The following is a 13,629-nucleotide window of genomic DNA, read 5'->3' on the forward strand; positions in this document are numbered from 1 at the left end:
CAGGAAGAGGCCACATGACCAGTTGTAGTTCCAGTTTTCCTGGACCTGATTAACTCTGCTTTTCAATACATGTCGTCGCATGTTTATGTTTCTGTGTAAATGTTCTGTGTTTAATTGTCTCACCCTTGGGGATTCTCCCTCTCTTGGAGTAGTGATTAGTTGTTTATAGACCCAAACATGGGAAATAGTTCTCCAAAGAGGGGGGGTTGGTGGCGGCTCTGTATAAAAAATAACTGTGCTCTTGTCATTCAACAGGTCATCCACAGGACAGAGTTATTTCAGCAGTTCTTGATGATTTAAGAATTAATAAAGAGTTGCATTGCAGGTTGCGAACTTGAACTCCACTTGCAGACTAACTCTGTCCTAAATGCAATGGCATACAAATACTCTGTGTTGTATGCCCAGCAACCTGACAGCACAGGTTAAAAATAAAATAAAATTAAAAAAATTAAATGTGTTTTATATGAGTCATACAGAACAAACATACTGTATACAGTATGGAATACTTAGAAGTAATGCAATACATTACAAACATATCCCACTGACCAATTTCAACAATTACAGTTGTAGCTCACATTTCAATTATAATTTATTTATGACAGACTACTATCAAAACATTGTTATACCTTTTAACTGGATAACTTCAAGACCTTGTTTAACTTAAAGTGTTTGCAGAGATTATAGGACATATTGTGAGACAGTCTAAACAAGATCAACATGTCATTTTTAAATAAGTAATGAGCAGAAATCCCAGTTTTATATCTTCACACAATAACTAATACAAGCATTGGTGGTATTTCAAACAAAAAAGTTGTTATCAAACTGTTTAGAAACATTTAAATCACTGTTGTTTTCAATACTCTCTATGACGACATTGACGCGTCTGGGACGCTTCATGTCACCTTACTGTTTTCTGGGGTGCCCCTTTGGGAACAACATTCAAGTCTCCAATGATGGGAGGAAATGAAAGGGGATCTTTTTTCAAACATTTATTCTTGGGTTCAAACTAAATATCTGTCTGGCAGTGTTTGCAACTTTTTTTTGCAACTTACAACTCTTTGCAAGTAATCTACACATTCTCAAACCAAATTTGCCACTATTTACACATTCTTAACACTATATGCATATCTGACAAACCCATGTATTTATACATAATTTGCTCAACCAAATAATCCACACTGTCAAGAGGCAATCCTGCACTCTCCCACACAGTACATCCTATTATTTACATGTTACCTCTTCAACACTCAGTTATAAATATTTTGCGTTGGAATGAGAAAACTTTCAGGTACACAATACTATTTACAGTTATCCATACCTAATTTCCACTCACATCACTATATTGCATGTTGAGTCAGTTCATCAATTGATCTTCGATATAAAGACATCTATTTCTGTGCTTGTATTCGGACATATCACTGAAAGATATTTAAAATGCACTTGGAGGGCTAGAGGTTTGTTTTGCAGTAAGGGATACACGACATTGAAGAAGTTAGCAGATTTATTCAGGATAAACTACAATAATCTGGCCAGCTCCATGGATACAGAGCAAATGCATAGAAAATGGCTTGCATGTTTGAAAAGAAAAAATGTTTTCCCAAAGAGCCTAATTACATCTGGCACTGCAATTCTTATGATAAACTGAAGCCATTTGTAATTCCTAAATGTATACTATATGTATATTTACAGCATTTCCAGAAAGATACAGTAGTTTGGCTGAATGCATATACAACAAGCAGTGGCCCTGAGGTTGTTGGAGGGTACTACATGGAGACAATGGAAGATTTAGGTGGCTGTCCAAGAACTGTGAGGGCCGATCGTGTAACCGAGAGTAGAGACGTCAGAGATGAGAAAATTCCAATGTTGCCTCCGACACAACATCCAAGATATATCCACCACCGACAGCTACCTAGAAGCAACGTAGAGTTGGTCAGGTATTCCTCGACAGTCAAGGACATCCTGTGGAAGTGCTTGAGGATGGGTGTTGAGGTAAAGTGTTGCTTCAGTTCCCCGAATGCCTAATTAATATGTGGCCTAGGCTTGGCTAGACATGGAAAGCTGATTGTGGACCTCAGTTTGTTTCTTGTTTTTAGCTTTTTTCTTTCCTTGGTGCATCTGCTGCTAGTCTCTTCAGTTCTAGTTTCTGTTTTTGTTATTCTTCCTTAAGTTTTTATTAAACTCCCTTTTTGACTCATCCATCCGCTTCTGTCTGCTTCCTGCACCTGGGTCCTGGAGTCTGCCACGTTTCAATAGTAGGCACTCCATGGCGTATTATAGGCATAAAAGAAAAATATGAAAAGGATTCGACTCACAGAAGTTAAAATAACTTCAGACACAAGCACCATAACTGGCAAAGAAAGGTTTAATAGCTCATATGTCAAGGACAAATCAATTTCCAATACAAAATTTTGAAATTCTAATTAAAAGAAAAGGTATTGATTCTCAAATAATTATTATTTTACAACTACGTTAAGTTACTATTCAGGTCTGACCTTTGACATTTACAACTACTACAATTAATATTACTATTACAATTAATCAAGCAGTGATTTAGATCAAGTTCACCTCAAGTTACAGCATAAATTACCATGGTATTAATGGTTTAACCTTATTTACCCTTTTAACACATATGAGACCTGTGTTATCACCTTTTCTGAGTAGAGCAGACAAAGCAATTGCGACTCAAGACGTATAAACTAAAACTTTATATTTAAATGGCGATGTGCTTCTATTACTAACCGTCCCTCTACAGAAGTAACTGCACTTGTGCGTGTGTGTGTGTGTGTGGGTGTGTGGGTGGGTGTGTGCGTGCGTGAGATCAGACAGACTTCTGAAAGGCCATGGGGGGCGAGCCCATGCTGCCTGGGCTGCAGATGTGGGAGTCGTATGAGCCGGGGGTCATCCCGATCGCCCTCTCTGCCTCCCCACACAGGAAGTCATCCTCGTCATCAGCCGCGTGCTGTGAAAGAGAGGTCAGAGGTCATAGGGGTATTTTGAATGTGCTTAATTTATCAAGCAGATTTATCAATCAATCAATTGAATCAATTTAACAAACAGTTGGTGAACTTTACATACACACAGGCTATACATTTTCATATTAATCTCCAGGCAGGTATAACAATCGCATATTTAGCTTCATGGATATTGATGCATATAGAATCAGGATTCTCACCTGTTGGCCCCTGGTCGTGGTGCCCATCTCTGTGTCGTCTGGCTCCTCCCAAACCTGATAAAGTGGCTTGATCAGCTGACCTGACCTGCAGTGAGCCAGAGGCACATGAATGAACATATGAATGGAAAATAGGGCTGAATGATTTGGGAAAATAATTGCGATTCTAATCTAACTGTGATTTTTTTAGATCAATATTGTGATTTAGTATGCAATTATTTTAAATTGTATATTATTCACTAAACACAAGCAATACATCATTCTATAGTATAACCAACACAACATTAGATACAGTCATCTACTAAACTAAACAAAACTACTCTTTCCTGTAGGACAAGGCCTACATGTTACGATTAAATGAGATGAATTGATATGAATAACTTATCCAGATGTACCTCTTGAGCAGGTAGGGGTCGAAAGGGAAGAAGCTGTCTAGGGGGTTCATGTTGGTGGCCACATGGTCTCCGCTTGTGGCATTCCGCACCACAGGCAACATGTATCGGTTATTCCTCTCGATCACAGTGTAGCAGAATGCCACCTGGTACTTCCTGTGACATGGGAAACACCCTGTGGGATTCAATATCCAGTCATGCAACACCGACAACATTTCTGTCAGCCCTGTGTTGTACTACCAAATGCATTTCTAAGCATTGATACAAATTGATGTTAAAGAATAATTGGCAGGTAAGGTTTTGAAGAGGACATTGGTTTTAATTTGCAAACCTTGCTGAAGACCTTATATGAGAGAAACCTACCGTTCTACAGCAGCTTCTCACTGTGCTTAAATGCAGTACAATGGGGCAATTGTTTAAGCCTGTATTTGTTGAACATTTAAACGACAGTAATATCACATTTTATTCAATACTCTTCGCAATCACCGCAGTACATCCAACATGTAATATTGGTCGCAGTAGGTTGCCAGAACAAAGTAGCAGAATTTTTCTGTTTCTCGTCTCTTACGTTAGGGCCGATGTAGCCAAAGAGCTGACCTGCGTAAGTGTAAAAGAGTTGATAAAACCCTGGGAAAAGTTTTCCCTATAGAACATATAAAGACTATTAAGCCCCTTTCCCACTTGCACTGAAAGCCGTAAATCTACTGGCAATATGTCATATTGGCGTCATGTGGGAATGGGAGACAATGTCGATGTTCTGAAAAAGTCGCTCCATAATTTTCCTCACTCTTGAAGAAGTATAATTTCAGGCAAATTGCCGGACCAGATGTTAATGGAAGCGTGTGGGAATGGAAGCAGTCACATGTACGTAAACTAGGGGTAAAGCCGAATCCAAATAAAGCACAAATAGTGGGTTTTTACGAATATTTATTCCGTAAAAGTATTTTAAATATGATTTGTTTTCGGGAATAAAAAGAAAACCTGGAAAACAGAAAAATGGCGAGTCAGATCAGAACCGTGGCGCTCGGCTGCAAAGACGAGAAACCAAAACACGTCCAGTCTCTGAGACAGGTCTTTATATTCTTAAATGTTATTATTTTTCTTCTTAAAAATGCTAGTCAGACAGTAGACGTGTAGTTTACAGTTAGGGGTGCTGTGAGACCGTGCGGGGACATCAGGCACAAGCGATTCGCATGCCTGCTGGCTGCACTGCAGCATGGAGCTGGGGAAGGAGGGAGCGGGAGAATGGTTGGAGAACGTTCATTCTCCAGAGGCAAAGTGTGTAGCACAGATTGAAAATGATCAAACTGATTTAGTAACTTTGGGTTTAAGGTTATTGCGTCCGGGACAGGGGCTCTGTCCTCTCTCAGTCCTTGGAGGGAAGAGTCCGTGGTGCGGGGAGCCAGGGCGTGAAGGGATGGTCTAAAATACGATTCTGGTCTAGTCCTGCCTGATATTAGACACCTCTCGCGCGAGCATTACATAATGTATCTGGAACTATGTATCTATTGTATCTGCTGTACGTTAATGACAAATACATCACGTGATCTGATCAAGCTCATGTGATAGGACAGCTGCACATACAGACTACACCGCAGTTTTAATTTACCACAACAGTGAGATTTCTGATTTTGATACTGTGTGTTTATTATTGTTCATTATTCACGACAGAATAATAAGAGAACATGAAACTGTCCTTGAGTTCCAATAAAATACAAAATGGAACGGTCACTGGTTTTCAATAAAACAGAATATGGGACTGTCACCAAGTTTCGGTATAAAGCAACCTGTAACTGGACACGACATATAACCAACATGGAAATGTCCAGTTTAAACTTCAAATAAAAGTCTCTTTCACTTTTGAGTGCAAATATACCTTTCTATTATTTTTATATGGTACTATGGTATCATTCCAAAATAAATGGCACTCATTGCAAATTTGTTTTAATAATAAATGGTGACTTCTCACTCTGGTTCACTGGAAGTCCTCCACTGAATCCAATCGAACGACTCATTTTACTGAGTGATTCATTAAGTGCCGAGTCTCAGAAAAGAGTCCAACCTTTCATCATGAGCAGAGCTCGTGCACTATGAACAACCAGAGCAGACCCTTGCTGTAGTGACAGCAATAGATAAATAACTAATCTAATCTTCTTTGTTTACCTTTAAGTACCTTCAAACAGCCAACCTTTTCTTTCTTTTGCTCTCTTTTTTTGAGCATCAACTACGCTACACTACGTTACATTACGTTGGTATCAGGTTTGAGTATTGGAGCATTTTTACAAGTACAGTATATGAGCACCGTATTGGGTGTGTAAATTTGACAGCCACAGAATCTGATATCTGATCTGACACTGATCGGCTGGTCACCGGTCATGCCTAATTAAGCTGAAAACCGGCCGACTCTGGTCACTTGCAGATCGGTGCATCTCACGTTTTATATGTAACATTACAGTCACATTTTTGTGCTTGATTATTACAGGTCATAGCATCTGGTCCAATCTGAGGGATGTACTTTAAATACCCAATAGTATGGTACTGTTTTGTATTGAGTGATTCTTTTGCTTAATTAAATTACAAATATATATATATTATTTTTTTGTTGTTGTGTAGTTTCAGCTGGCATTTCGTACCTGCGTATTTAAGATGTCAATTTTGACTAAGAATTGCGTGGTTGGTACACAAAATGTGTGCAGGTTGTCAGATCTGCTACCTACTGCCTTTGCCCGATATTTTTTATCCAGCAATGTTACGGATTTCATGTAGGAAAGGTGCTTGAGACTATAATGCGAGTTGTACAAATGGTTTAAGGCTTAAAGATTTGCACCATTGCACGTTATTTAAGCAAATTGAGAAACTGGAGCAGAACAGCAAGATTCTACATAGTAAAGCCTTCCACGAGGTAATGCTATGAACAGTTATAAATTAAGGGGAACCCAAGGGGCTTTTTACCTGGTAATGGCAGCGAAGAGGTTTGTGACAGCTGGCAGGCAGACATTAAGTGGGTTGAGCTGGCACATTACCACATGCTCTAGGTTCAGGCTATGTAGGTAGGCCAGACCTAAAAGACACACGGTATGTGAAGGTTAAACTCGGACACTTGTTGGCATTTGCATGAGCAAAACACCCCCTCCCCCAACTATTACGCATAATAAAAACATACACAAGTACAACAGATAATGAATCTTTGACATTGCCCAAGCCTTGTAGCTTTTCAAGCTGTCTACTGATTATTAAATAGGATTAAATTCATGAGTTTAAAAGCAACTGGCATTGGACTAATAGTAAAGCAGCTTCTTTGGAACAAAATGGAACGTTAAGATAGATAGAATATAAGATAATTAATAAAATCCACCTCCTCACCCAGAGAGAGATATACATACATATATAAAATGTGGAAACACAAACTGTGCTTTTTTTTTTAATGTCAATTTGAATTACCTCATTACATCACATCAAATAATACCAAAATAACAATGAAATGCAATCGCTTATTTGCAAATTACATAGAAATCAGACCTTATTTACTCTTCCCTAAAAGCCTGCAGAAATACGTCACATGTACCATTCTTCATGTTGCCCTCCAGGATGGCCCTGTGCCTAAAGACCAGGGTGTAGAAGAGGGCCTGGCACGCTGCAAAGAATGGCCCATGGAGGCTGACGTCACAGCAGGCCTGGAGCCCGCTGCTGTCCTGGCTGTCAATGTAGCTGTGGATCAACTGCACCAACAGGTCCATGCATGCACGGACTGTGCTGTGGGCAATAAGTAGTCACATGCTCTGAGTGAGATGTACTTAAGTTATCTTTTCTGTGTAATTTCAAGCAATTCACTTTTCACTCAGCTCATCTGACTTTTCTCGCTACATATATAAAACATGTTTAAAAATAAATGCTATTTATGGAACTACTTTGACCTATGCCAGAGTTAGTCGTGACTGGAAAGGAAGGGCAGAGGCTTACGCTATGGGGAGGAAGTTGGCCCGTGCCAGAAAGCTTCCGATGTAGCCAGCGGCGGCCTGGCGGAGGACAGCCGGGTGAGACGGAGTTTGGAGGATCTTCCACAGATGCTCCAGGAAGGCCTCCGCTAGGGCCTGGGCGAGGGGGCAGAAATGGAAAAAAGGAGTCCAAATGGGGTCTGAGTCATTAGTGCTGAAGTCCAAGTAGAGTAACAAATCATGAAAATGAGGACTTGTAAAGTAAAATAAAAAATACAATAACATAGGGAACACAGGTGAAATGGAAACAGTTATATCTGGTAGTATTATTTACATGACAGTATCTGTGGCACTGTCATGTATTGAGACAGGAAGAGACATTTTGAAATTTTACCAGTACACCACCCTATGTCTCACATACACATACCAGTCTGAAGCTGGTGAGGTAGAAGAATATGTACTGGACATGGCAGCAGGCGTGTGTGGGGAGGATGAGCTTGTCGAAGACACTCAACATGTCTCGGTACAGCTCCTTGGTCCTCTCCACATCCAGCGCTCCTAATGGAATCGGCAGTGAGAACACAGAAACAAAGAACAGACTAAAAAGGGACTTAGCCCCTGTGGCCCACTTATATTACCGTAAAAATTCAATTTCAACACACACACACACACACACACCTCACTTAACGACCTACCTGTTTAACAACCGTTCTGACTTACAACCAGCTCTCTGACAAGTCGGGATTGTGCGCTGCGTACAATTCAATTTACTACACTAGCTTGTAGACATATATACACGTATACACACACACATACACCTGTTTGGGGCCTCTTTTCATTTTCTTTTGGCCCCTGGCTGCATTTCCAGGTAAGCTTGAAAATCTTGTGCATAACTACTTGTTCATAATCTGCATCACCAACCTCAACGGACTTCATCACGTCATCAAGTTCTTCCGTTGTAACAATGACAAAGGGCGTATCACGGAAAATGAAGTCCAGTACGCGCTGTTTACAAACTTGGATCTATCGCACTGGTTAGATTAAGGTCCGCGATATTATTTAGATCTTCCTCCACCCGCTTCTCGTAATCCATAACTACACGGAGATTAAAGTTTTCACAGACAAGTGAAACCGAAGGAGCCTCGTCTTGTTTACAGAAGATGTCAGCATTTCTTCTTCGATGGTATACGTTGGTACACGCCCCCTCCACAATGTCATCTCCGTGTGTGTGTAAAAGTAGTATAATTTAAAGGTTTAACTCTATCAAAACGGTTTCACATTGTAACTTCACATCACATGGAATATGGAGGAATGATTTTCACCTGGACGGTCACTTTAAAGGAAACGATTGATCGGCGTTGTTCAGCGTCTCGGTAAGTGAACTGTGTTTCCCCATGTAATCTAATGGGAATATTTAAGTCCACGGTCTAACATTTTTCTACTATTTATAAATCAAACTTGGTTTTGAAAATTCATGAGAGACAAAAAAAACACTAAGGAACACAAATCTAGAAAAATCGAAATTTCCTCCAAGAAAAGTTTTTTCAACTTATTTGGCTGTTCCTGGCGATTTTAGAAATGCGCAAGATAATAACTGGGTAATGCTCCTCAGGGCTGGGCGTGGGGGCGCCGCAACATAATACCGACCTTATACAGCAGTACCAATGGGGAAAAGTCATGTACACTCACCGGTGGACATCTCACACACACACAAACACATACAGGTGGTCCCATCACACACGCACACACCACCACACCTGCTTCCAGTGCACCTCAGCACCCTCCTGGTTGCATTCCTCTCCTTTACTCCCTCATTTACTGCCATAACTATGACAGGAAGAGGCCACGTGACCAGTTGTAGTTCCAGTTTGCCTGGACCTAATTAACTGTTTTTAAATACATGTTGTCGTCCAGTGTTTATGTTTTTGTGTAAATGTTGTTTGTTTCTATGTAAATTTGTCTCACCCGTGGTGATTCTCCCCCTCTTGGAGTAGTGATCAGTTGTTTATAGAGCCAAACATGATAAATAGTTCTCCAAAGAGGGGGTGGTTGGTGGTGGTTCTCTATCACCAAAAACTGCTCTTGTCATTGTACAGGTCATCCACAGGACAGAGTTATTGCAGCAGTTCTTGATGATTCAAGAATTAATAAAGAGTTGCATTGCAGGTTTAGAACTTTAACTCCAGTTGCAGAAAAACACTGTCCTAGATGCAATGGCATACAAATACTCTGTGTTGTATGCCCAGCATGCTGACAACACAGGTAAAAATAATAATAATAAAAAAATAATAATAATAAAAAGAAATGCGCGGGACACATACACGCACACACCTGCACCTTGTGTCGATTATGCACATTTTAGTATTTTTAGAGCTTATTGTGCGTAATAACCGGGTGTCATGACATTTCACTGCATATCTGTGTGACCGTCTGAATATGTAGGAGACAAATATTCTATTGAACTTGAACATATATATACACACACACACACACATATATACACACATCTATATACTGTACACACACACGCATATATATACATATATAAACACACACACACATATACACACACACACATCCATATACTGTACACACACGCATATATATACATACATAAACACACACACATATATACACACACACACATACATAAACACACACACATATACACATACAGTATATACATATATACAGTTTATATACAGTATATATATACACACACATATACATACACACGTACATACATACACACACACACACACACATACAGTGGGGCAAAAAAGTATTTAGTCAGCCACCAATTGTGCAAGTTCTCCCACTTAAAAAGATGAGAGGCCTGTTATTTTCATCATAGGTTCACCTCAACTATGAGAGACAAAATGAGAAAAACAAATCCAGAAAATCAAATTGTCTGATTTTTAAAGAATTTATTTGCAAATTATGGTGGAAAATAAGTATTTGGTCAAGAACAAAAGTTCATCTCAATACTTTGTTATATACAATTTGTTTGCAATGACAGAGGTCAAATGTTTTCTGTAAGTCTTCACAAGGTTTTCACACACTGTTGCTGGTATTTTGGCCAATTCCTCCATGCAGATCTCCTCTAGAGCAGTGATGTTTTGGGGCTGTCCCTGGGCAACACGGACTTACAACTCCCTCCAAAGATTTTCTATGGGGTTGAGATCTGGAGACTGGCTAGGCCACTCCAGGACCTTGAAATGCTTCTTACGAAGCCACTCCTTCGTTGCCCGGGCGGTGTGTTTGGGATCATTGTTATGCTGAAAGACCCAGCCACGTTTCATCTTCAATGCCCTTGCTGATGGAAGGAGGTTTTCACTCAAAATCTCACGATACATGGCCCCATCCATTCTTCGCTTTACACGGATCAGTCGTCCTGGTCCCTTTGCAGAAAAACAGCCCCAAAGATTCAAGATTCAAGATTTTTTATTTGTCACATACATATACATACTTCCATATATATATGCAGTGAAATGTAATGCAACGCACCCGGTGATAGCACACAATATGTCCTAGGAAAAAATAGAAAATAAAATAAAAAGTAGAAAGTTCCTTCCTAATAGACCGACTAACTGACTCCTAAAACGTAATACAGTAAGTGGAATTCTTATAGAATAAGATAAAAATATATAGTATAAAATACAATAAAAATGAATTGAAATAAAATGGAATAGATGGAATAGATAGAAGGAATATGCCTATGTATATACAGATATGTGCATTTAAAGTGGCATGTGAATTCAAGTGGCATGTGAATGTGAATAGAGGGAGGTAGTGTTTGGGATAATACAGCACAGTATACAACAGTACGGCGCAGCAATACGGCATCACGAACAACCCTGAACAGTGATACAGTATGCGGTACAGTATGCTACATACAGTACAGTAGGTAGTGGAGCCTAGTGTATGGCTCAGTTAGGACCCCTGGTGAGGTCAGCGTTGACAGTTCTAATGGCTTGCGGGAAAAAACTCCGTCTCAGTCTCTCTGTTCTCGCTGTGTGACTGCGGAGGCGCTTGCCTGACCGCAGCAGCTGAAACAGTCCGTTGTTGGGGTGATGAGGATCCTTCATGATCCTGCGGGCTCTGCTACTACACCTCCTGGTGTATAGCTCCTGCAAGGGGGGGAGGGTAGTTCCAGTGGTACGTTCAGCTGAACGCACCACCCTCTGCAGAGCCCGCCTGTCCTGAGCAGTACAGTTCCCAAACCAGGCAGTGATGTTGCCTGTCAGGATGCTCTCCACTGCTCCAGAGTAGAAGGACTTGAGGATCCTCACCGAGACCCGGAATTTCCTCAGCTGCCTGAGGTGGTAAAGACGCTGCCTCGCCTTTCTCACCAGAGTGTCTGTGTGAACAGTCCATGTTAAGTCCTCTGTGATGTGGACTCCCAGATATCTGAAGCTGCTCACCCTATCAACAGAAGTCCCATTAATCCACAAGGGCGCGTGCGTCCTCGATTGTGATCCACGCCTAAAGTCCACAATCAGCTCCTTGGTTTTGCCGACGTTCAGGTGTAGGCTGTTGTCCTGGCACCAGAGTGACAGGTCAGCCACCTCCTCGCGGTAGGCCTTCTCATCGCAGTCGGTGATCAGGCCCACGACCACGGTGTCGTCAGCAAACTTGATGATGGTGTTGGAGCTGGAGGAGGGAGATAAAATGGACGGCATAGTATGGTCAGCTGTTCCAGGTTCGGTGAGCAGGAGTGGGAGAGGAATTTGGTGTTGTTGGCGTTACACCAGCGGTTGTTTACCATTAGGCAGACGCCTCCACCTTTGGATTTCCCCGACTCTCCCGTTCTGTCGCCGCGGAACACGGAGAAGGCCTCGGCTGGACGTATGGCTTCATCCGGCACCAGTGGGGTCAGCCATGTTTCCGTCAGGCAGAGGACGCAACAGTTCCTCGTGTCTCGCTGGAATTGAATCCTCGTTCGAAGTTCATCCATCTTGTTCTCCAGGGACTGGACGTTGGCAAGAAGGATGCTTGGCAGAGGTGGACGGTAAGGTTGCGTCCTCATTCTGACCCGAATGCCGCCTCGTTTACCTCGGTGCTTCCTCCGTGGGCCCGCTCGTGGAACAGCGGCTCCATTTCTGTTGTTGTTGCAAGTGTTCCCGCGTAGGATTTCCGCCGGCCACTCTGCTCCCACGGATAAAAAGTCCCAAAGTTGTTCGTTTAGGGAAATTTTTATATCCATGAGTGCATCGCGGTCGTATGAGTTAATTGTTGTTGTTTTTCTGGCGAACATTGTGATAAAAAAAGGAAAAAAATACTAAAGAGTAAGAAAGTAACCGGAGCGCCGGCGCAGGCGACCGCTTGGGGCGGCGCCACTATCGCCACTCAAGCATGATGTTTCCACCCCCATGCTTCACAGTAGGTCTGGTGTTCTTTGGCTGCAACTCAGCTTTCTTTCTCCTCCAAACACGACAAGTTGAGTTTTTACCAAAAAGTTGTATTTTGGTTTCATCTGACCATATGACATTCTCCCAATCCTCTTCTGGATCATCCAAATGCTCTCTAGCAAACTTCAGACGGGCCTGGACATGTACTGGCTTAAGCAGTTAGTTTAAGTTAGTTAAGCACCAGTTTCTGGTGTCCTTTGACAGCTCTTTGGTCTTGGCCATAGTGGAGTGTGACTGTTTGAGGTTGTGGACAGGTGTCTTTTATACTGATAACGAGTTCAAACCGGTGCCATTAATACAGGTAACGAGTGGAGGACAGAGGAGCCTCTCAAAGAAAAAGTTACAGGTCTGTGAAAGCCAGAAATCTTGCTTGTTTGTAGGTGACCAAATACTTATTTTACCGAGGAATTTACCAATTAATTTATAAAAAATCCTACAATGTGATTTCCTGGATTCTTTCCCCCCATTCTGTCTCTCATAGTCGAAGTGTACCTATGATGAAAATAACAGGCCTCTCTCATCTTTTTAAGTGGGAGAACTTGCACAATTGGTGGCTGGCTAAATACCTTTTTGCCCCACTGTACATACATAAACAGACACACGCATATACACACAGATATATACATACTCATACAGTATATATATACATACATATACACACACACACACACACACAAAACTCATATTGAAGAGCTTTTCTGTTTGCATCCAATAAAGAATGA

The 13,629-nt window shown here is 41.3% G+C and overlaps 1 protein-coding gene across 2 annotated transcripts in view; it reads right to left on the minus strand.

Moving 5' to 3' along the window:
• Positions 1-2,350: 2,350 nt before the first annotated feature.
• rrn3 (RRN3 homolog, RNA polymerase I transcription factor) overlaps positions 2,351-13,629 on the minus strand; it is a 35,542-nt gene continuing 24,263 nt past the window's right edge. For both annotated transcript variants that reach the window (XM_080009952.1, XM_080009951.1), the window contains 7 exons: positions 7,924-8,054; positions 7,522-7,652; positions 7,127-7,314; positions 6,514-6,622; positions 3,565-3,717; positions 3,173-3,257; positions 2,351-2,959 (listed from right to left, as the gene is read on the minus strand). In XM_080009952.1, coding sequence (XP_079866078.1) covers positions 2,819-2,959; positions 3,173-3,257; positions 3,565-3,717; positions 6,514-6,622; positions 7,127-7,314; positions 7,522-7,652; positions 7,924-8,054 — 938 coding nt within the window. In that variant the 3' untranslated portion in view covers positions 2,351-2,818. The remainder of the gene's footprint in view (positions 2,960-3,172; positions 3,258-3,564; positions 3,718-6,513; positions 6,623-7,126; positions 7,315-7,521; positions 7,653-7,923; positions 8,055-13,629) is intronic.

Source organism: Zeus faber (assembly GCF_960531495.2).
Source record: "Zeus faber genome assembly, chromosome: 11".
In the NCBI taxonomy this organism is placed as follows: Eukaryota; Metazoa; Chordata; class Actinopteri; order Zeiformes; family Zeidae; genus Zeus; species Zeus faber.